The sequence below is a fragment of the Helicoverpa armigera genome, chromosome 16 (assembly GCF_030705265.1).
Source record: "Helicoverpa armigera isolate CAAS_96S chromosome 16, ASM3070526v1, whole genome shotgun sequence".
In the NCBI taxonomy this organism is placed as follows: Eukaryota; Metazoa; Arthropoda; class Insecta; order Lepidoptera; family Noctuidae; genus Helicoverpa; species Helicoverpa armigera.
This window is the reverse complement of record NC_087135.1, coordinates 2804990-2830830: the sequence shown is the minus strand read 5'-3', so window position 1 is coordinate 2830830 and position 25841 is coordinate 2804990. Positions and strand designations below refer to the sequence as shown.

The 25841-nt window shown below is 34.3% G+C and overlaps 2 protein-coding genes across 3 annotated transcripts in view; one reads left to right on the top strand and one right to left on the bottom strand.

Annotated features, from left to right (window-relative positions):
- The window catches only part of LOC110384499 (connectin), a 54600-nt gene extending 39038 nt beyond the window's left edge, over nucleotides 1–15562 (bottom strand). Inside the window, exon 1 of the mRNA XM_021345802.3 lies at nucleotides 15271–15562. The gene's annotated coding sequence lies outside the window, so the exon portion shown is untranslated. The remainder of the gene's footprint in view (nucleotides 1–15270) is intronic.
- A 448-nt stretch (nucleotides 15563–16010) lies between these two features.
- LOC110384498 (mitochondrial genome maintenance exonuclease 1) lies at nucleotides 16011–25234 on the top strand. Of its 2 annotated transcripts, none has more exons than XM_021345797.3 (5): nucleotides 16011–16405; nucleotides 16734–17201; nucleotides 18961–19174; nucleotides 21461–21796; nucleotides 22599–25234. In XM_021345797.3, exons 1-5 carry the CDS (start codon nucleotides 16204–16206, stop codon nucleotides 22609–22611), a joined length of 1233 nt encoding a protein of 410 aa, XP_021201472.3. In that variant the 5' UTR covers nucleotides 16011–16203; the 3' UTR covers nucleotides 22612–25234. The 2 variants fall into 2 exon arrangements, with proteins under 2 accessions (XP_021201472.3, XP_021201474.3); XM_021345799.3 differs by having other exon boundaries at nucleotides 21461–21806.
- Nucleotides 25235–25841: the final 607 nt, after the last annotated feature.

Sequence of the window (25841 nt, the reverse complement as noted above, 5' to 3'; positions counted from 1 at the left end):
CAAAATAAACAAATCCTTTCGGAGCTGTGACGTCATACTTGTGCCAGTAATTAAAAGCTTCTGCGATATTAATCAGTGATTCCGAGTACTAGGAAATTTTAGCTTTGACGTGATTTCATCAATTTTTTAGTATTAAAGATTAAGTATAGGGAGACTATCTGGAAATTTATGTGAAATGCTTTCGGACTACGTATACTTATTTATTTATAGTTAAGAAATAACTGTGTTAGGTAATATAGTCTCCCTATACTTAATCTTTGATTTAATATTTTAAGACTAATCTCGAAAAATGTACAGCTCCAGACGTAAAGTCTTCAGAATCAAACTATTCAATGCGAACGTTGACTCGTACATTTTAAGTCACAATTTTAAATAGGTTATTCAACAATCACACTACAAAACAAATGCGTTAAGTTCATTGCCCTAAAACGTAACACTTAGAGTTAATTCCGAACCATGGTAACAATGTGTGCACTTTAAAATCATGATACCCTATGAACCGAAAGATTTCGTCTAGTGACCCATTTATCGTGTTAAATGGTGTAACAGCGGGCTGTTTAGAATACCAGCCAAACTGACGACTTTTTGTCGTCCGACAGTTTGATCGGGCGCTTGATAAGTACCGAAATGAATGGTAGTACCTATACAAATAATGCTCAGGTATTTAGTTGATATATACATCATGTTCCTTAGTAGGCCTTTTATGTACCAAGGCTGCTTTAATTCTTTCGAACAATCCAACAGCCTCGGCAGGCCTTGGCAATGTTGGGCCCCGCTGGGGATTTAGCTTGTATAGGACCGACTAAAAACCTTGATTAAATTCAAGATTTTCTTGAAAAGTATTTTTTTTTCCTACTATCGGGCCAACTGTCTGCCGACTTTTTAGTCTACAGTGTGCATGAACTCTTAATTGTCCAAATTGATATCACAACGCATTGTACGCCTGAAAGGCGTTAGGATTAAATTGCGAGAATATATTTGCATGGTCATTGGTCAGTAGCGACTTGATTGAGTATGGCCGTTAAAAGTGGATTTACTGTAAATATTTATAAGTTGGGGATTAATTTTGACGCTGATATTAATCAAGGAATTAAGATTATGTTCAAAAGAAATTAGGATTTAACGAAAACATTTTATCATTAAGTATGTAGTAAAATCAAATTCAACAAGCGTTGTTTCAAAACCTGCTAATTGAAATAAAACTCGTCAAAACAAGTGCAATGAAATTAGTATTTTAAATTGAAAAAACCAAGCAATGCCTACTTATTCCTAATCTTTTCTGAACATTACTTACACTCGTAAGCTTAACACAATATTTCTTTTTTAATAAAGCCGCGAGCAAATGTTCTTTTTACTTCATTTCTTTGTAGACTACAATGGGTATAAAATCAAATATATGCTCTGAAATGTAATAATTTTACGCACTCATAACAATGAACGTTAAGAAATAATGCTCTTCGTCCATTAGTTGTAATTAGATTCTGGTGTATAGTATCATATTACTTTGTCACTGTTTTCTGTATTCTAGATGAGACTTCAACAGCTTGAACTCCGAACAAGTTTCGCTGAACAGAGAGTAATAAGTATAATTAATTGTGTCAAACAAGAATTTCGTAACTACATTTTCCTGCCACGTTAACGACACAATTTCTCGTTTTATGAACACTGGCTTCTTAGCAACTTGTATTTCTGAACTTTTGAGCCCGTAAAGTTGTACGACGCTGTCTTGCAAAAGGACATATCGGTCCTTTCACGTCTCTTTCATAAGCTGGTATTGACACTCGCTTTTCAAACTTTTATTGAAAGAAAATCCCAAACACTTCCCTGACACATTCAGGATATGTTTGAGAATCAAAAAATCTTATTTCATTGAACCGTCGACAGCATATCAAATGGCACTGGCCTTAATAATGATATTCCAAGGAGAATGATAATCGCCTACGTGAGTCATAATAGATATAGCCTTTAATTTTACTGGTAATAAAACTGATATAAACAATTGCTATACAGCATTAGTAATAATGTCACGCGTCAATTAAACGCATTTGTTCAATTAATTCGGTAAAGGGACGAAGGGACCATTGTGAAGGACTTTGTCTGTGGTAAATAGTCTTTGGAGCGGAATGAGGGTGTTAATTAGGTATATGTAAGGAAGACCCGTTCTTACTGGCGTTTATGTCAGGCTTTAGCCTAAAGGTCTTTAACTTAATGAGGATAGACCACTGTTTGTGGTCCTATTCAAGATCGCAAAAAAGGACACAACATTCTTCTTGAGAAGAGAAATCCTCTAGTTTACTTTTTCCAAGTTGTTCATGAATAGAATTTGTTAGGTAATAATTACGTAAACAAGAAATATTGGGGTCGTCGACCAATCAGTAGTTATTAATGTAAAAATAACAAAGCAATTTCTTCAGTAAAAATACACCTGGGCACCAATATTTTTTTCGTTGAACTAATTTTACCATCATTCATTACCATATTATAGGCGGTACCTTATCTGTTACCTTACAAGATCGTTTTATCTGCTAACCATTTTTCATCGGCCCACCTGAACATTAATCAATCTATTCTTATAATAGCCGAATGTAAACATGCCCACCCTTTTAGCAGCTATTTATTAGGAGTTATTTGCTAACAATCTTCGTTCCCACGCTTAGTAACGGCTTCAGTAAAACATCGACAAACATTTTCTATATAAGTAATTGACGCCATAATCAGGCACTTGACGTTGCTAGGAAAACGGTTGAATTTATTGGCAAATTTGCCGCTTCGTAACGAAAGACTTACGCCTCTTTGTACTCCTACAGACTTTTTACAGCAACCGAAAATGATCGCATTCAAGGACCGTAAACGTTAATAGTGATGTAACGCTAATACGAAATCGTAAAAATATATCACAATAAGACATAAGTGTCACTCTGTCAGTAAAACGATGACAAGATCGTGAAATATAAAAGCTGAGTGTTTTGCTTATAGCACTAACACCTACATATTTTTTCGGATACCATTTAGTATGGAACGCTCCGTAGTAAAATCGTTCATTATTTTTTTATGGGTTTAAGCATTTTTATGTCTTCATCATAAAACAAACAACGTAATCTGACGAAATAAATTAAAATATAAACATAAACTTTAGCGTTTTTCGGCAGGGCAGCATAACGTACATTCAATGTACTCAAAATTAATGAACACGTGTTAATGAAAATCTCGCTGTGACAATGTTTAATGGTCTTGCTAAGCAAATAGGGTCACGTCAAGCCAAAAGCTCGCAACGAGCAATGTACGCCGAGCGACAGATTTGAATGACAGTATTATTCCCTGATGCTTCATTTAAAACAGTGCGAAATATAAAGGCTGTGGATATATTTCAAACAAGTTGTTTAAGCGTGCGTGGAGGAAAAATAGCTTCAACTATACTAAAATTATTTTAGGGTCCCATAAAGTCTTTCGCAAAATTAGGTAGCTTATATTCCCTCAAAATATTTCCACTTTTATACGTCCCAAAATTTTAGCATACGCTAACTGAAGTGCAGACTACGCGAGATAGACACTTTATGGCACGCGTTAAATAAAGCTTTGCGAGACTTGAATTAGGAACAAAATTGTTGTTTTGAAAGTTAACTAGAGAAACTTAATCTTTAGACGGTAGAAATATAGAAATATTCCTTGACAAATAAACTTAATACTTTTTTGATCAATAAACAACACTCAAAAAATCGTCAGCGTAAAAATAGAAACTTAATTGCTTCATGCAAGCTCAGTTTACAGTTTGACGGGTCAGCCGTCGATTTTACGAGTGATCCCATACTAAACCCACTAAGTGATTATGTCCACAAAGTGGCCAAAAAAGCTAAACGCTATAAGTCAAACAAAACAGTCGTAAAACGACAATGACGTAATCCGGGGCAGTATACAGGGTTTATGGGTGTTTAGTAAAACAGGTCACCGGTATGGAGGTCGTAAAGAGAAGTTTCCTAGATTGGTACAAGTTTGGAGATTGTGCGGCTTTGTTTAATGAAGATTCTAAAAACCGGCCAAGTGGGAATCGGACTCGTGTTATAAGGATTCCGTACGACAAAAAAATCACGTTTGTTTTATGGGAGCCACTTAAAATGATATATTTTTATAGTTTTCAACATTCGTTGTGATAGCGGTAAGAGTAATTCATATAATAGTAGATTCATTATTTGAGACAACTATCACGATTTATGATATAGAGGTACAGTCTAGTGACATACAGACAGCGAAGTTTTAGTTTTGGGGTCCCATTTTACACTTTGGATTTCTAAAAATGAGAACTTCGATAGTTTTAGATTTCTTGATAAAACTATCCTTCTACTTCAAATTCGGAGATTTCAAGTCTCTTAGATTCTATATTTCAAAATGTTTATTACTTTCAGGTAATATCCTATTTCTAGCTGCCAGGCCATTGCATCTTAAAATAGCGTCAATAGTTTAGTCGTCCATACATTTGGATGCAATAGTGTTACACAACCTAACGTCAGTATGCACTTTGCAACATTATCTGTAAATGCACGTTACTATTTTGCACCATAGAAAAATATAGGGGCTATATTTTTGTTTTGCTTGAAGTGTCTTTGAAATGGCTAATTCTCTTCAGGTTAACTCGGTGATCGAAGTTCCTTCTCTGTTCAGAAAAGGCCTTTGTCCTGCTGTTTCCATAAAAAGCTAAGACTTAATTTTAAAACTTCTTGCTTTTACAATAGTTCTTTACGAGCTGGTTTATAATAATTATTCTGTCATTAAACTTTTATACTTCTTTGCCCCAAACGCAATCTAGGACGGTAGAAGTGGCTGTTCATAAAAAAAATCTTTATTTTGTAATTTCTTCTCCATAAGCGACAACGGAGCAATTAAGTAAGCGTGCTTCAGAATAGAATTACAATGTTGTGATCAAACGTTTTTTATCTACTATAATAACTTCGATATTGATCAAGAGCTGATATAAATTTTAACAGCCTTTGTTTCAGATTAGCGTTTGATTTTTTAAACGTTTTGTAGCCATAAAGTTTGTAGATCTAGTTTTACCGAAATAGATGAAGCTATAAAATATTAGATATTGACTATGTAATACGATAATGGTTCATATAAAGACAAATATCACACATTTTTAGATGAACAATAGTACTGTGATGAACAGTTAAATAAATGTACGTATTTCAGTAGTAAGTACCACTGTTTCAAAATTAGCCCAACGGAAATCTCTAGTATGTCCTTCTCCGACTAGATCAAACATTCGGAGCACAATCAGGTGAAACTCTTCAGAGGCTCTCTTTACGGTAAGTTTTCACTTCAGTAGCAATTGTACGTTCTCCAACAGTTACAATCCAAGCGTCGTTGACCCATGTTCCTGCTTGACCTACTCCCTTTTTGTTTTCAGTCTACAACTTTTCTCTGCAGTTATAATTAGGTTTAGTTAGCATTGTTAAGTATTCGTTTATTAATGGTAATAATATAATGATTTGAGGATGGTTGCGCTAATTTGCTGCATTGCGCTAATGGCCCATATGGACGTTATTGTATTTGTTTTAGTATAATTGATATTTGACTTATTCCAAAATTAATTGCATTTGTATAACGGAAAATTGGTTGGTGTAAGATTTTTATCAATAATTTATTAGCACAAACTATATGGTTAGTGACACGTTGTCATGTTCAAAATTGTTTTCTTCGTCATTGTTTGTCTTGTCATAATAAACCACGTAAATTTTCTAAGAATTCTAGGCACACAATTTCATACTAAGTTCATCTTCCACAAAATGCCTAAACACCCTTGAATCCGAACATTGTTTACAACTTCACAAGTTCCTTTATGCTTGTAACAGACTACGTTGCGTAACGCTTATTTTAAACCAGATTGTGTTCACAAATTCTCGGTAACTGCACGTTACGGATATTTATTAACTGATAGTTAACCCGTTGAACCGTTTTCACGTGTTGTCTAACTATTGCGTTAGGATTTATTTACGTTATGAGAGTTTTGTTTACGTTAAAACGCAGGGTGAGATGGTGCGATCGGTGGTTGTATATGTAAGATAGCTTGTAATAAATATAGGGCACATGCTATTGTCGTGTTTTCAACGGATTTTGTTTGTGTAACATATTTTTATGGGCTGGATGACATGTTGCTGTGTTATGTCTTAGGATTTTTATCTCCGGCTCAAAGCTCCAGTTTTGTTATGCCTATCAAGCCAAAGAAAATTATAAACTTGATGTAAAGAATACTTAAAAGCCCGTAATATTTAAACATTTATTACTGGAAATCTAAATAAAAAGCTTTCAAAGGAGATTTGAAAGAGCCGCTTCTAAACAAATATCTGTAAAGCTATTTATAATATAGATAAACAAATCGCTCCTCTTTTATTCAGCGTTGCGAACAAAATTCTAAGTACAAATTAATTATTAATTTTATCTGTCAGTTGCCAGAAGTTCATTTCATTATCTGAATACAAAAGAGACATTGTCGGTGTTTTCTGTAAAAAGGTCTTATCGCTTTACGAGCTTGTTATCGTGAACTAACTTTTTCTATTCGGACAATAAACGATATGCATTGTTACGAGTAATGTATACTTACTATTGTGCACAATGCATTGGAATTGTCATATTTTTTGGGACGGCAAAGCAAACGTGTAAGTATTAGAAACTTTGTTTTACTTTTTAACACAGAAGTGTAAATAATAATTACATAATTAATTGTGTAAGTTTACGAAATACATATATCTTAAGGTAATTTTAAAATAAAATTTAAAACGCATAGCTTTTGCATCAAATTAACCTGAAAAGTGCCAACCAACTGTAATAAGCCATTATCTCAATATATAAATCAGAATAATGCACCATCACTGACTTGAAGACCCACTTTTCTTATCGTTCCCTGCTCTTTCTAAGCTAACACTTTAGGACCTAAATTGTTGGAAGACAGATTGTTTCAAGTTTATAGGATCGTTAAGTTCTTATAAAACTAGCTTCCTTCGGTTTCGAAAGGGATAAAAAGCCAAGCCTAAATCTATATAGCCTTCACCAATAAATGAACACTTAAAAAATTCAAAACTGAAACTGAGTTTTATAGCATAAAAATTGATAGCAAATATATTGTCAGAAACGCAAAGTCGGACAAAGCTTGAACCACTACCTCTTCCAATGTTGTCCTATGGCTGGTCTAAAATCGAATTTTCCCTATAATCAAGTTAGGAATTTGACCATAAATATCAAACTAATTAAAACGGAATCAAAACAAGCAAATCAATTGTTGCATTCAGCGGCATGCGATTGAAGAGATTGAGTCTGATGCACTGCTGCACGCGATGTCAAGCTTCATTAAATCCTAGATAGAACCTACTATGTACATATTATGTATGAGGATAAGTACTTATCTTACAGAGAATTGAAATAATTAACATTGCTAAATATAAATGAACTTCTGTTGTGTGTCACTCCTAAAAGCTGTATACAATGCTTGCTTTATTTTGTCGTATTGCGTACAAAAGGACCAATCAATGTAGGCTCAGTTTTAACGTATGATTCTTTTATGTTAATGATGATAAAACCATACAAAAAATATTCTGAAGTTACAATAACATTTATCAATATTTTAAAGGACACTGAAACAAAGCGTAAGCCAACATCGGCACTAAGTAGCGACTTCAATTCAACCCGCTAATTTCTTTGAAGCGCAAGCAAGCGCGATAAAAATGTTTCAGTACAAGTCTTTCATTTAAAATATACTTAAACGCCGCTCAGTGAAAGCACTTCCTCTATTTACTCAAGCGTTTACTTTCAGTAAAAAATATACTGACGAAAGGAAGGGTCGGAGTTGTAAGACAAACTGGGGCGATGCATGTAGGTCAGTCCATGTGGTCGCAGGTTAAATTATGCATATAACTGCAGCCGCTGTCGATAACTCGGTACCGGCCGGGATAAATTGAATGAAGCCCGTCTTTCAAGCAAAAATGGCGATGCACGTATATCGCGGAAATTGACGAGGTATCATCGATCGGTGGTAAAATGAAGCCGACTTTTATCAAAAGTGAATTTTCCTTATCCAATCGTGCAAAAAACTTTATTTATCAAGCAAGGCAAATATTTAAAACTGCTAAAGAGAAGTTAAAGACCGCATTAAGTCTTAATTGAGGCAATTTTAAAGTTGACAAAGTGCACCACAAAGGCATTTTCCTCCAATCTGGGTTCATGAGTTGCGTGAAATTAAAAGGAGCGAAGAACGTGCCGCCTATTGTTGAGCATAAACTACCATCTAAATCTTTTAGCACTTCGAAGAAAAGCCATGAGCCGCATATTAATAAACTCCATTATTCTTTTATTTCTGAATGACCTTAGTCCACCGCAGCATAGGATGATATGCAAATTCGCTATAATTTAGAACCACAATACCTTTAAACTTGGGTATTGATGATCGAACAATTAATTCAAAGTCTTTAGCTCACCATCCGTCTATGCCCAAACTCAGCACAATGAAAAAGATAGATAGTCCTAGTTTGCGGAATTCCTTTGCAGGGAAAATTTACGAGCTCTCGATATCTGCAAACTATTCGACAAGTGGAATTTTAAACAGAATAACTAAGGTAATAAAATTGTAGCGTTCCATGTTCTACATAAGCATTTTATATAAAGCTTTTGTAATGGAGCCGGTCTCTTTGTGCAATGTTTTGCAGTAGCGCGGTTTCAGTGCTGAGGGGAACTTCGCACTTTTTAGAGTTCCGTATCTTTGTTCTGTTATTTAAATGTGTTCGTTTAACTTTGTAATGTGACATCTCTGTTTCTTAGAAATTTTTACACTAACACTACTGTAATTTGTATTTTTTCGTACAAATTCCTGAATTCATTGAACTGTATTGGCAATATACTACCAATTCACATTCAGAAGTAAACATATTCATATTACCCTATCTGTAAATTCATTCACTTTTCATCATATTTACTTTTTCATCAAAACTATATTCAGCGTCGGAATTCTCATTTCAAATAACATCTCAGCATCCTAACGTTTCTCGTATGATACAGTTAAAAATCTTCCTTAATGTTTCTTGTTACTGCAATAAATGTGACCTCTGCCTTAAAGTAAGATGTTGCAGTCGCAACGCTAGGACATACGAAGGTTTATTAAAGTTTAGAGAAAATTTCGCTCATATCGTTTCATTTTATTTGCTCGTTCTTAGTAAGTTTCAGTTGTGAACTTTCATTTTGAAGAACAGTATACAACCCCTTTTCATCAACCATGGTCTTGAAGAAAATCGTGAAGTTAGAGGTATAATGTTCTACTAGAGTACAGAAAATTTGTTTGCTCATGTAGCGTTAGAAACAACAAAGATCGAATATATTAAGGTAGAAGATTGGCAGTACCTCACTCCCCGTGAGCTAGAACAAAGCCTTCGATCGGTTTGTGTGAATACTGATGAACTAAATTGACCTTTGAATATTAAACCTATCTCTCCGGGTCAGCTTAGGCTAAAGGATGTTACCTATATCTACCAAAACATAAAGGTTCACATTCAAAGGGTGCGTGCTATGATAAGAGTAATTTATAAAGCACATCAGAGGTCCTCTGTTCATTTAATTAGTTAGGTACATAAACCCTCACAGTAGAATGAAGATCGGTGACAATTGTAAAAAAGAAGAGCACCTTTGTTTGAAATCGAAAGCAATCCAGAAATAAACATAGACAACATACAGTTCATTAAATGGACTGTAGGCAAGGTGCCCGAACAATCACTTAAAACACTTGAACTGTCTACTAGGCGGAGTACCGCGTGGGATACGAGCTATTCGACACATAAGTAGTTCAAGTATTCACTATTACTACAAATAGACAGGTACAGAAGAACGAATACACAGAAGAGGTAATTGAAAAGGCTTAAAGCTTCTAGAGCATTAAATTATCCTTCAACAAAGGAACGTCATGACTGCTTGACATTATAATTAGACAATAGGTACTTACGGCGGATTTAACCAATTCTATCTTCCTAGAGACAGGCATTTGAAATTACTTGTAGGTACAAAGTTAATATCAAAATTGAATCTCTTGCTAGAGATGCAACATGCACAAGTTCAAATCCATGGGGATAAAACCACTAAATTAGAGACAAATCTCAGACAACAATGCCCTGACCCAGCTCAACATGACTGCAGTGGTGCTTCTGAATCTCTTTATCTCTGTCTCCGCTTATACAAACAACAAATACTTCTAGCAATGTGTTACGTGTGATAGAACGGAATATTTACTTTACCCCGCTTTCTGCATTGTTACTTTTGACATTTTATTCCCTAGTTCGTTTCTCTGCAGCTGTAATAAAAGTGAAGCAAAAAGGAAATGTAACGGAAATCGGGATATAAAACCTACTATTAGACATGTGAAAATATGTTTGCTTTTCGATTTCCTTCTAACATTTTGGTCAGAAACCAAGGACCAGATAATGGCTGAAGTGCAAATAAAATACGCCATAGCTTTCTGAGTGTATTGAGTAGATATTGCAAAACGCTTTCACAAAGCTCAGTGTTTGTGTTTGTTGCCAAAACTGGCCCCATGCATGATTGTAGACGCCAAAGAAAATATCCGTAATTTCCATGACTTATCAAAATATCTTACTGTAGTTACATCATCAAATTCCATCTGAATAAATCTAGGGAATTCTTTTCAAAGAATCTCATGAACGTAAAGGATAGTTACAAGACCCAAATATCATTGTTTCTATTATGAAACTATTTGGGAAGTTATTTGGCGTAGATGACGACGTAGACGGTATGCGAACCGTACCACGCGTGTGGACTTATCTAATCTAACTTCAGAAGTTAAACTTCTATGTTCCTCAGGAACAAATAGTATTAGCGAAATCTTCACCGTTGGTATAACTCAGGTCATTTTGACAGTGACTGGTATAACTTCCTAAAATAGAATCAAGTATAATTATAAAATCAAGTATTATATTAATATAAATAGAATCAAGTATTATCAAGTATAATTAGTTCTGCTCAATACATAACCTATTTTAGTCCTTGTCCACTTAAGTTTATTTTTGCTATAAATCTCCATCCTGTTTATCACTAGCTTCCTGCAAATCCCTATTAATATACTTAATCAGTTTAAAGTTGTCGTTCTATAAATTATTCATAATTATAATTTACGATACTATGAACTATAATCAGCACTGTACCAACCAAGGTTATCATTTCAGGGGTGCTTAACAAATCTCTTACTCAATAAACATATTTATGCACTCAACATTATTACCGAACAACAAAAGCCAGTGGAAACAATCCAGCAATTATTAATTACATAGGTTTCTCAAAACAAACGTTTGATGTTTTATTTTTGCAAACTTGATTGCGCAGGCAGCGTTTGAAAAAGGCTTCTTTGTTTGAACAAAAGGCATGTTTTGATTCCGCTGCGTTTCCCCGATAGTACACAACATCGTAGAATTTATTAACTATTGTTCTATAGTGCTTGACCGCTTCGGAGAGTTAGCATAGGTACCCATTTTGTATTCTGCACTGACTTGGGGAATTAGCCCAAACTAATATTGCTAGTGGTCCTACGAGACGAGTAAGATAATGCCGACATGGGCAGCATCTGCCTTGGTACTAATAACATTATGCTGCGGTCAACAATCCAATCAGCCGGGAGGATTATACCGATGTCTCCCCAAGATCGTTTGTTGTAGGTCTCCTCGGTGCTGCACCGTTTACTATTGTACCTACCTACCTATATCGTGATGATATGAATACTCAACTCCATAAGCTTAAGTGAAATTAAGCTTTCATAACGCAAATTGCTCTTGGCTTATACTACAGGCAAATCCGCAAAAAGAAAAACAAAATCAGAAAACGTTTTCTAGAAATGCCCTACCTTTGCTCCCTCGATTTGATTGTGTTCCAAATAAAAAGAGATATTTATTTGAGGTAATTACTTGTCTAACAGAAGCTATCAAGAAAGACAGCGAGAGCTTAACCTAATTACTTCCTTGCCTGACAATTGGCCATCGATGTGCCAAAGTAGGTTATAAACCTATTTTGGTTATTTCATCTTTCAATCCATTAATGGAAATGAGCATATGGATTATGGATGGAGCATTAATTTACGGAAAAGCTTCCCCGCTTATTTAATATATTTCGTTTTCAATCTGATTTTACGGGGCAAGCAACTAAACTAGGTTATCATACTTAATTTTCCGTGGGTCAACCATCTTCGATGTATCGCGACACCTACTCCTAATCCATGTACAGTTTTCAAAAACGAAACGTTAAACGATAAAAGCATTTTACTTGTGCACAATAATGATAGGCTTGTTTCTTTTCTTCACTTGGTTTAGGTACAAAAATTCTGATTCTGCCACACCAAATTTTCCGCGTACGAAATTTTCCGGAACGCAGTTGCATTACATTCAATGCAAACACCATTTGCTAATTCCGTCGATACCGCATTAACATGCGCATTCACGTGGCGACAATTTCTGGTTGAAATCCTATAAATTAGCAAGGTTTAATAGTTGTACGCTGGCTACATAGCCATTGCCAATTACAATAGATAGTGTCGCACGTTACTATCGTACATAGAGTGATAGTTTAACGTCCGAGAGTTTTATGACCCATTCTTTTATCACCCGGTAGGAGGATTGTCCTGTAATAGATATAACCGTATAACTTGATCTACTGGAAGCTCGGAAAAGGGTTGTACCCTTCGTAACTGTATTATACGATGTTTATCAGGATCACATATTAGCTCTCAATATTAGAGGCCACGATCCAACTAGGGTGTTTGCATTTCAGATCGGTTTCATGCTTACTACAACAATGTGTTTGCGTTTGTACTAATAGATAAACGAAGTTGAAACTGTTACAACAGAAATTATTTAATACAAAGGAACAATAGCCGCATTTGATTTCACGAAATTATTTAATTGTTGACAGGTATTGAAAATTGAAACCGACACTCAGTTACACAAACTTATTTAAAAGAGAAATGAAATCCCCTAACTACTACAAATAAATTCTCTTGAAATTAGATTAAGGGCTGATTTTTCAATCATCAGTTAACTCCTATCTGAGGAATAAATATGGCGGTTTGACATATTTTCCATACAAAAGCTGTCAAAACGTTAAAAATATTCCTCAGATAGGAGTTATCTGGCGATTGAAAAATCAGCCCTAAGTGTGGCAGGAAAAAAATATTAAAATAAATCTCCTTTCGCGTTGCGGACATTTTTTAATTAAAATTCTGCTGCCGCGATGCACTGAATGGTTCCATTTTTATATTAATTTCTTTCAACATCTTATCGCTGGTCTGACACCCACTCTTTACATTAGTTAAATGAATGAGCAAACTGTTTACTTGTTCTTTATGAAATCAAGGAATCTCTTTCACAAGACGAGCCATAAACTTTTTCTATGCAAAAATAGACGAAACTTGTTGAATATATGCATTATTCAATGCTTTTTCTTCATTTCAGTGTTTTTAAGTGAGCCATTCATTTAAAACGTTAAACCAGGTAAAGTGTGGATAAAAATGAGACCACGAAGTAGAAAATTCTCGTGCTATTTTATCAAGCTGAACTGCAAATCCTTTCATTTTATCTATGTAGCTTTTATATTTGTAAATTATTTTTATAAGGTATTCTTGAATATTTCTTTAGTCAGTAGAAGTATCCAATTTTACTGCATTTTCAGATAGATATTTGTTTATGGTTTTCTTTTGTTTGTCTCCTGCAACTCCAGAACAGATTCAAGCTCATATGAATTTTGAAAACTTGACTACGACGACCAGCTTCAGCACTAACTCCATGTCATAACTCGGACAAAATTACCATTTAAATTCAACAATAATATTATATTCCAAGGCTATTTGAGTTAGCACTGCAGTTGAAACGAAGAACTTCATACAGAAATGTAAATTGGGTACCTGGATGAAAGCTATGCTTTTGAACGCAAAAACTTAGGCCTCAAAGGTATGCTTGGTACTCGGTGCTTTAATTTTATATGCTTTATTCTTCTTCAACAGGGCGTGACCTACGTGCAGTAACTTTTGGGGTGGAAATGGTGCATAAAGTTTAAAAGGCCCCCGTGATGTTGGTAGTCTCAGAAACGGACTAAAGAGTCTTTTTCGTGACTCTTTAATTTTTAATGATGTACCTAGTAAGTATTTAATTTTTAGTGATGTATGTAATAAGGTATATGAATGCATAGACACATGCCCGCATGCATTTGTACACGTAGTTAATTTAAATGAATTTTACCCTGAATAATGGGTGAACTTAGTTGAAACAACGAAAGAAAATGAGTATCTGTCTAATAATTTAATTATTAATGTTTTCTATATTAGAATGCGTTCTAGTATGTTTTCATTATTTAAAAAAAATTCAAAACTTAGTTGCAAAATTTAGAAGTAGGTAGATAATTAAGTTCCTAATAGCTCTGGAATTGCCAAGTATAGAAATTAGAAGTAGGCGTAGAATGTCATCATTTCCTTGGTGAAGACTAGGAAACATAACTTTAGTCAGTTTTAAGCAATACATACTTTTAGGTACTTACTGCTCAAGACTTGGTCATACAGAATACTACTAAAATTAACATCTGGTTCCACAGAATCATTACTTCTTCGTGACTTCTTTTTGTATTGTAAAAATATACTCTCAAGGATAAAAGAAGTTACTTGTTTCAAGTTTTCTTTTCGAGGGAAGTCTTCATAGACGTATAAAGTCACCTACTTCACTAAAATAGCTATTATTTTGCTTGGATTTTTTAATGAAAAAGGCTAGGTAGGTACCTAAGTAGGTAGTGAGGCACTCCAAAAAAGTACCTAAATAATAAAACGTTGTAAACTAAGGAACGATTTGTACGTATTTTCTCAAGCAGGTTGGTGCTTATAGCTGTTAAATTATCGGAATTTAATTTAGGCGCATTTTCATATTGCTTAAAACCTTTTCAGAAAAAAAACAGTTTCCAAGTCACTAAAAAGACTTAAAACATGATTCAGGATAAACGATTAAGATTTCCTGAAAATCCTTTAGATAGCAAATTAACAATTAATTGTTACCTGCTGTTTAATAACTAATTGAACATATTTTAAAAAAGTTTACTTATCACAAGAAAATATCAAGACGTTCATTAATGACCCATTTTTCAAAAACACTATAATTTAATAGGTAGACAATAATTTAATTAATTCAGAATTCTATTTATAAATTAGGTATACTTATTAAAGGTAGGCTTCTAATTAAGTAAATAAGTATTTTAGGTACTTACAATATCAAAGTAAAATCCTTCCCGTCGTATTCACTTCTTGCTTTTTCACATCAATCCACTTTTCAAGAAAATAAGTTTAAAATGACATTATTAATAAAAAATAAAACAGTACATAAAAACACAGAAAATAGGGGTCCAAATAGTAATGTTTTAGTACTCAATAAGTAATACTATAACTGATCAACAATAATTCAACTTTCGATCTTATAAGAGGAGAGCCAACGACACACAAGCAGCTTCAGCCGGCCTTTTTCAAATGCCGCTACAAACAATCTCGCGCGATATCCATTTTCCCGCCAAATTAATGGTTCCAATCCGCCCAAAGCCAAAAGGCATCATTGCTTACAGACTTCGAATCTACAGCTGGGCTTTCTCATTTGTCCGCCGTATAGCAGTCTCATTCATATTTTATTATAATGCAACCAAATTCAGAAGAAGGTTTACAAAGAGGACCACAGTTACAAGATAATTATTTGTATTTTGGTCATTTAATATTACGCTTGCCGCGACATCTAGCGGTGCGTTCATACACTTTCACAGTACTCCCACATAACGACATCTATGAATAGTATTATGAACTTGAAACAAAACAATATTTTTAAAACAAATTGGTTGCACCTGCAATTATAAAAGCACTGAATAAAACGAGTATTTTTTATCATTCAAAAGTTCACGACAAAAATATTGTTTTTTTTTCTTTTTTTTTTATATTAATATTCGTTGTGGCAACATCCATTATTCTTATTTCAAATAACGATTTGTCATTGGTCCTTTCATTTCACAGATACATTTGACAAAATGTTTTTTTAATTTCTACCGAAAGAATTCAACCCAATTTTTATGTCAAGTTTGGAAATTCTGATGAAATAATTGTAACTGGTATAGCAGATACCAATTCCTATCTTATTATCGTATACAGACCCCAAACTCACAATGTTTCGACCCGTCTGCACATTGAATCAAAGAATCTCATTTGAGAGGAAAACCAAAGAATTTATCAGGACCAAAGTGGTTCGCCCCGCTTCTATCTTGAAACCGGCAGAAAAGTTGAAACTCTATAACAAGGAGAATAAAGAATTGTTCGGTCCCTTGTTAGAGACAAGCAAACAGAAGAAACAGCGTGTTCAGAAGGCTGGTGAGTTGTGATTTGTTTTTAACTTGAAAGGTTTCTGCAACCTTGCGAGTTAGCGGATCAACTACTTTCTAAAGACTAGCAGACAGCTGCGACACATGAGGAAGCCACTAGTGTTATTAGTGCACAATCGGATCTCTTTGTGTCGATATTAATAGTGGTGTTTACACTGTCGTGTTGACTTTCGATCTCAATAAGCGTATATACTACGTATTACAATGATTACGTCTGCGTAGCGAATCTTGCCAATTAACATCATATGACATTTCAGTTTTGGCGCCGCGGGTTATACACGCGCACGCATAACGCCGCTTCTATCTGTGTGTTTCAGCTAAAAATAGAGCTTCACATCAAAACAACAGCGCGACTGCTCCTAACGAAAATACATTGAAATTCCAAGAAAGTACAGAGAGAAATGGTTATAGACCGAGTCAGACGCTGACCGGGTACTCCAAGTATAACCCTGTGTTTGCTGTGAATGTGTTAAAATCCAAAATGTGGCAGAATACGAGGCATTGTGTGAACTTTGTTGGTGTTGTCTTGAATAATACAGTGCGAGGTGTAGCCACTTCTGCATCATGTAATGCAGCCCGTAGCTCTCCAGCGCAGCCTGGGTATGCAAGCGAAGACAAAATCCTTCAAATTAAGCAGCATAAGAATGATTTTGCTCAGCAGTACCCATCTGTGACCCTGATCTTGAACAAAACTATGACTGAAGAATCTAGGACTGCATTGGAAAAATGGAAGCAAGAAAGAATAGCTGAAATGGGTGAAGAGGAATTTAACAAATTCTATGCAGGTATGTGTAAATCACTTTTTTTCAAAGATTTAAATCTAGAATGCAACCTAAAAAAAAAACATATTAAATATATTTTGCATAATTTTAACTATGTATTCACAAAAGTAAATAATAACTTACTCATCGGAAACAACATAGTGAACAAATGTAGAAGTGAGATGAAATCATTATATGACTGTTTCCAGTATGGAATCTTCATATACAATTCTCATAGATTCTTGTTGCTGTCATCTAACACATAAATGCTAGAGACTATTGTACGAAACAGGTTTTTGAGAATTTAGGTACATTGGGAGATACCATAGCAAATTGTCAAACAAATCCTGCAATGATGCAATAATAATAAATATGACAACATAATACTACTGATTGCTTAAAGAATAATTCTGAATGTAAACATTTTAGAATTTTGCACAGAGATAGTTTACATAATCATGAAGTAATAACATCAAACAAAATAAAGTAACAAATAAAACCTACAATTCAAAGCCTGTTTGAGAACAACTACAATAAAAAAAAAAACAAGTTCAATGATATCTCATGACAACAACACAGCTGTTTAAATATAAACTACACAGTTGTTGTCTTTGGCACAACGCAAACTATTCAGCCTGTCTGTAGAATGCATTAACTTTTTTGATCATTTTCTCATCTATCATCTCTAGTAAAAATATAGTTTCCGCATCATTTTGAATGTGTCATGTGAAATATTTTTAAGTAGGTACGTATTTATACTTTTTGAAATTCATTTTTACTTTAATGTCAAGTCATTCTAATGATATCAGTAAGTTTTATGAAGTTGTCATAATATTAACTCTTTAATCTTCCTAAAGGTCAGACCGTCATCAATACCTTTTTGAGTTTGTAGGTAAATTCCCTACGTTACGTTCCTAATTTTATGCTTTGTGACATCAAACAGTAAATGTGTATGTAAGGGCTACTTATTTTCTGTTTAACAAGTATCAGGGTGAAGAATTTAAATTTATTTAGAACAGGAGAAAGAATTAGGGTCAAGGATAAATGTTTTTACCATACCATATATTTTTTAAGTAAAGTTGGGACTTGTTTTTTGCAAGGGAGGGTGATGTAAACTAATATTAAAACATACTAGAGTTTACCTCTATAACTTACTGTTTATCGTATCGTCGAATATTTACAGCAGCAAATAAGGGCATTAAGAATAAACTACGCAAATGCTCCCTATCCCTTTTGTGTTATAAATATCTCTTTTATAAACGTCTGGACACGTTGGTCTAAACTGCCCTTAGTTCTTGCCAAGACATGTGATGTTACACAAATCTGAACTTTTAACCTATTTGATGGATACTTGGCTAGCTTTTAAGTACCTGGCGCCATAAGTCCTGGATATACATGACATAGACACGCGGCAATACGTCAGATATTAATATAGAATTCAAATTGCCCAAATTGGGAGGAAAATTTGAGAGGGAGATCTTGACCTTACCTTTTTTTTCACATGGGTGGTTAGGGCCACAACGGAAACGTTGCTCTTGTTAATAGTTTAAAGTTCAGAATTTCTTTCTATGTCTGCAAACTAAAATATAACTTGCAGTACTTCAATATGTAGTAAAGTCAGTGCTTGGGGATGGGAAGACCTGACACTTAGTCTAATCACAAAATTATCTTGCAATTCAATTCTGATACCTATTTTACTGGTCACGCTTTATTCATAAAAATATTTATTTATCATATGAACAAAAAATTCCTCTGTCTGTAATAAAACCTCTATCCTTCACAGCGCAAATGGCAGTCGGTACCAAATTCCATAGCACATTGAAGAACTACTTCACGCAGCCACAGACTCAACTACGCATAGAGAAGGAAGTCGAAGGAGTTTGGGTGTCAGTCGCCGATGTCCTCAAGAGCATATCAGCACCGAAAGCCATTGAATCAAATGTGATACACCCTGTGCTGAAATACAGGGGGATATTTGATGCTATAGCTGATTACGAGTGAGTAGATTATTCTATTTTAACAGACTTCCCAAAAGGAAATCGATCCTGAATTTGACTGTTTTTATTTTGGAGTAAGTGATGGTTTTGCAATACCCTGCAGTTATTCACAACGTCATAGGAAAATAAGTTAGGCAGGTAATTCAAATGTCGTAAGTCCGTAGGCAAATTCAAAGTATTCCAAAACAAGAAAAATCCAAAGTTTTGATTATTAGGAACTATTATTACTAAGGTAAACTAGCTAACTTAATAAATAGGTATTGAATTAAACCATGTCACGATATGTAGTTGACCACATCCTACAACCTGTCATAAATACCAAGCATATTAAAATATTAAGTATAGTTATCGGCACGAATCTTGGGCTTTGACCTTCGCATTGCGTCATTGCCGTCACTCGGGATTAGTCCTTTGCTAATAAATCACTACTGCGCAGATGTAGGTCAGAGCTCAAGATTCGTGCCGATAACTATACGCATAGACATTAAGAATGTACAGTAAGCGCAAAACATAGTATCGTTTATTCAGACAACGATTTCAATTCAAAGTGTTGCTACACACCCACCTCCACAGGTTTGATTAGCGCAACTGTCTAGTGCAGTTCATTTACATACTACTTATCTCAAGCACCCAGACGTATTACGCAAAGCATAGGTGTGTTAGACTGCAGCTCAACCGGTTTTGTAACGGACAGTTTGAAGAGCCCCTGGCTGAGGCCTGAGGCCAAATTCAAGGTTGTATGAAAACCTACATCAACTCAGTGTAGTGAGAGTATTACCACTGAGTTGTCCAGAGTTCTATGACTGAAAAAACTAAACAAAAATATTTTTTATGCAGCTCTTAAAATAGTTGGGGTAATCCTGGCCGAATGACTAAATGTTATTTACTTTTTTATGCAAAAAAGAAATCACTAACAACGTCATTTGTTTTATCATATTTATCACTATCGCCCACGAAATGCCTCAGCGATAAAGAAGTCACTGACTTCGAAATTTCAAGTATAACAGATTGCTAATGTCAAGGGAAAACTCAAGGTTATCAGTCTTTATATAATCTCTTTTTTATACGGTTCTCGTGCCAAACTTTCTTCATACCAATGCACTAATAACATAGGTAATATTTCATGTTCCGGCCATTTGATTTTCTTGGCTGCGATAAAAGTGATAAAAGTTCAATCAAATCATTCTTTCTTATCTGACTTTAGCGATTATTTTCTGCTCGCATCCTTTCATATAACTCAAAATCTGGAATCTTGAAAATTTTTAACATCTTTTCAAATAGGTATTGAAGAAATAAATCAAATATTACAGAATATCATCACTACATAGTATAAAACAAAGTCGCTATTTCTGTCCCTTTGTACGCTTAAATCTTGAAAACTACGCAACCGATTTTCATCCAGTTTTTATAATAGATAGAGTGATTAAAGAGGATGGTTTATATGTATAATAATAACATACAGTAAATAGTGGGGAAATACTGTTATCCTGTGGGAAGCCGGAGCGGGGCGCTAGTAAAGGATAAATGGAGAAAGAAATGGTCTATTAATTATCCTAACCAATACCTATTATAAATCCCCTGTGACAGCATCTCTGTTTTTCATAACAAATCGATTACACATCCTGAGAAAGGACGTAGGCTACTGTTCATCCGGAGGCGTGGGACGCGGATAGAACCGCGATACATAGCTAATTTGGACCATAAAATCATACTAGTTGTTAGTATGTTAAAACTACTTGGATACGGTATGCGACTATAAAGGGAGATTAAATAAACGCAAAAGTTTATGTGTATTTATCTATTTTGGTTCTTATCTAACTAAAACTACGCGTCATTAAGCGAAGGCGTAGTTTGCTTCAAGATCTTACCGGTAGAAACGTGTATTTTCTTGGATAAAAATATTTACTGTTGCCATAATGTGACGTTGTGAGAACAACGCAGTTTGTAAGTTGATACATTTTCCTAAGATACTGATTAATCGGATATTCACATGGAAAAGACTTCCCACAGTTTCACAATCATACTTAAAGTAGGTACTTAGCTATTTTCCTGAGACTATTCCCATATCAATCAGATAAAAATAATGGATGTTAGAAATGTACTTCATGCATGATAGTTAATTTTTTAATCTCGTCCAAATATGTAGGCACTGATATGGTTAAATTGCAAACAACTTGTACCTATCTATCTATGTTCTCGTGCCTATGGACAATAGACTTACAACGTAAAAAATGTGAAAATATAACCAGAACCCAATATTTATATGATTCTTCTTTGTACTTCCAGAGAAAAACCAACACTAATCGAATGGAAGAAATCGGATAAACCGCGCAAATCGATAGCAAATACTTACGACAATCCCGTGCAACTGGCCGCATACTTCGGCGCGGTTTGCCACGACCTGAACTACAAGCATTTCAACGTGCGCGACGCTTTACTCGTCATAGCATACACGGATGGATCCAAGGCCGATGTGTTCCATCTCTCCCCGGACAAACTGAGGGAGCATTGGGCGCAATGGCTCATCAGATTAGAGGAGTACACGAAAAAGTTTGGCAATGATTCCGAAAAGATGTTGAAAGGCGGGAAGAGGTTGTTCGAAGAGGATATCGGGAATCTCCAGTAAGTTACGGTTGGTATCAAATGCTGGTACATTTTACATAATCAACAATAATAATTTACCATCTCTAATTTTAGTCTCATTTAAAATACGGTTTTTACTACGTGATAAATTAGACCCTCAATCCCACCTTAACTCGATTTTGGCCTAAGTGTGATCTAAGTGTGATTATGTTCTTTCTGCTTGACTATGCGTCCATGGAGTCACAATATGTGTTTCGTCTGTTAACGGCGGTCGAAATACCTTGCAACATCCTCTCTAGCCAAATCTTTAATTTCTCCGATCTTGATCAACCTCTATTTCCGTTCATGATCACGCTCATAAAATATGGTACGGAAGATGCAAAATATTTTCAATCAGTATGCACTATGTAGTGATCTAGAATAGTGTGCCAATTTCTGATATAAGAATCTATAGTACTCTGCTATGATATAAGAACTGCGGGGTTTTCCACTGATGACACTTAGAACACTATTAATTTCTGCCCTTTGTTAAAAGTGTTAAAGTTCTTTGGGGAATTTCCCTTGAGAATCAAAAACATCAGTTATTTAGTTCCAATGCTCCCGATTGCTTTTCATATTATTCTCGAATGCAGCTTTGCTGTCATATCAGAAGAAATTCTATCTATTATTTGAAGTGACCTATGACACTAATTTATAAGATCGATTTGTTTATGATATATTTAAAAAGAAAGAAAATGCATTTACATTTGTAACAACGCATGAAATTATTTACATATTTGTGTACAATTATACTAATTCCTTAGTCTAATCAATTCTAATGATCATTATTTTTCAATTCCAGTGGAGCCGGATAAGAAACCGAACATGGATATAATTTACCTAGTGACAAGTTTTGGTAATTATTACAACCCGCCTTATCACATGTTATGTTTACACACACATAAATTATAAAAAGGCAATATTATAAGAAACTTATCACCCAAGTGCAAAGCTTATTGTCAAACTCTCACTTGGAAAAGTATGTTAAACGAATCATTCTGAATGTAGATTTAGAGTATTGTAAAGAAAATTGTTAATTGTTGAACTAATTTCAGACTGGTTTTGCGTTTGTTGATAACTTGGCTGGTCTCTGATACTATAGGTACTGAAATACCGAATAAAAAGCTATGTTATCATACCTATAGCTTAACTTCCTTGGAAGGAACCACACATAAAAGTGTCTCTGAAATCAAAGCATGTGAAAATCTTTGCAAACTCAGTTCTTATTTTACACTATTAGTCGATGAACGATTGCAATGCATAGGTCTTCTTCCTAAGTAAGTTTACATCGACAGCTTGAGCCGGCATTAAATCGCATCGCATTAAACGTCAATAATCGGATTTGTTGCGTTAAATATTGATTTTGCCGTGTATTTATAAACTGGCTGACAGTTGTGCAGAAAACAAAGAAAAAATATAGAAGAATCGATTTTTTTTTCTTGTTCCAAATTTGAAACAAAAACGAACTGAAAATAGAGCAATGTACGGGGCATGTCACAAATATTCTGGCCCATTTAATTTGTACATGTGACATAGTTGGCTTAATGCCTATTTCTATTGAAAACGTATTAGTCGACGACGCCGTCAACGGCCTGACATAGCTCTTATGAATGATTCGTGTATTCTTACATCAGAAAGAAAGTTACCGAACATAAGTCAAACTTAATATTTAATAAAAGAAACAAGGCAAATTTTTGTTAACTTTGGATCAGTAGAAATAACCATCAAAATAGCTAAAAACATCCCTATTAAACTAGCTTTCAATCCTGTTCATCTGTTTATTGGTTATAATGTCGTAGATAGACATAAAGGAAAGCATTATCAGTCTGAAATTAGTAGGTTATTAAAGTAATTCGGCTAGAACTGTTTGTTTGGGTATGTTCTTGTATGTATGTATAACATAAAGACTGGATATGTGTCGAATGCTTTTCACCTTCATAGAAATTACTGTAGATATACCACGATCAGAAATATACGAAAAAGCTGCTATAAGCATGTAAAAATTAAATACTGTTCATTTCTGATTTATGCCCAAATAAAAAGCCATGATTTCTCTGTGGTCAATCTGCAGTAATTCTACTTCTCATTAGCATCTATTCACATTAATTATATAGTTTAGTTTATATAACTTATAATCACAATTAATGTATCTTGAATTTTCTTGATTTAGCATCTTATAGTTCCTTCAAGCATTTTGGCGAAGAAAGCTTGAAGGTCTTCAGTATCACAATGTGTTAATATATGTGTAATACTGTTATATTAAATTTTAGGTCGTGACCGAACGAAATATTCTTTAATTGGGACTTTTTTCTTTTTCCCTTATTCTTGTTAGTTTTCGTACGGTCACGCCCTCTTATGTTAGTCTCAATACGAGTACAGTTTCTCGATTCAGAACTTATCGATGGACCCTAATGGATTCCGATTTGGTCTGCGGCAGGGATGATATGACGTTTGGTTCGATGCAACATCGATACTACTATTTAGTTTTAAAGTTTATTCATAAGCGCTGTTTTTGAAAATCGAATCGAAAGTCATATGAGTGTTGTCTCTATTCTGAATCGAGGATTGTTTCTGCCATTTTGATTTGTATTCTCATTATCAACAAATCTCTGTATTCTGTTTTAAAAGAGGCAAACATATTATCGATTTAACGGTCTCGATACAACACGCTCGAATGGAATTTTTAGTACATTCTTTGCCGAATTTCTTTCCCGAGAATATACAAGCCTTGATCTACTTAGATTTATCCTTAATTGCCAAAAACTGAGTTTAGTACTAGTCCAATATTGGTACAAATTGTGTTCAATTTACTAGAAACCCTTACTGAATATTGTATAGTATATTTTTATTCTTTGGCCTCAAAGGTTTGTATGTTATTTCTAGGAAGATTTTACTACCACTATATTTTTTCTTATTAGTGGAATAAAATGCTTCGTAAATCATTTTGAAATGTTTTACTGTAGTTTTTTAATTATATTTTTTGTTCTTAACGGGGCTGAAGTAGCGATGCCAGAAATATGTTCAAGATGAAGCTTTCTTAACATAATATTTAAACAGCATTTATTACTTTTATGCCCTTCCAGAAAAATGACGTTAAGTTTTTATTGTGTTTCTAGAATTGCCTTACGAAGAATTGTATCTTTGTACCTACTATTAGTTTCATAACTCTGTGTATATTGTTGTGTAACATTTGAATAATATAATATTAGTTTTTTTTAACATTTCTTCGTGATAAATTACTTGCTTCATATTTTGTCAACTGTTTGAAGGAGGAAATATATGTATCTATTGTATTTCTAGGTAGGTCTATATTTAATTTTGTATAATTATATGCGTTCTTTTATACTTTGACTGCTTCTAATACTTAGCCGTCTAAAGTAAGGTCTGAATTAAGTATGTATCACTGTAATTCACTGATATTAAATAACCTAGAATTTATTTATGTATTTATTTTTTTGTACCCAATATTTATTCCTTAAAAATATGTGGTCTTTGTTGACCCATTCTAATATTTATGGAGAGTAACTCCGCTTATTATTTTGCATAGCGACAATGCAGGTCTGTGTGTTTATACTGACCTATGCATTCAATTTACATTATATTTACATAACAACAAGGTGCAAGTTACGGAACCAATTTACTCCATAAATTGCTGTACCTACGCCCGCGCCCCCGTTGTGCTAATTGTTTATAACACGTGTGAAGTTGAATAATATTCACTTTATTTATTTAGTCACGCTAATAGTCATGTTACGTTATATAAAATTTGTTTCACCGATTGAATCAGGTAACTAATCGTATTACATTTGTTACATTAAATTACACTGGTTTGACCAATTTAATTAGTTACTCTAAAAAAAGCAGTATTTGACATCTATCGTATTAGAATCTTGCGTAGAACGAAACGTAAACAGCTGTTTATCGCATTCCAATGGTAATTCGAGAAGGCCGGCGGATTTTACGTGAACTACTACGATCTCTCTTTCACACTCGTGTAATCTACATAGACACTAGCGCCACAATTTTTAATGTTTACGTATATTCA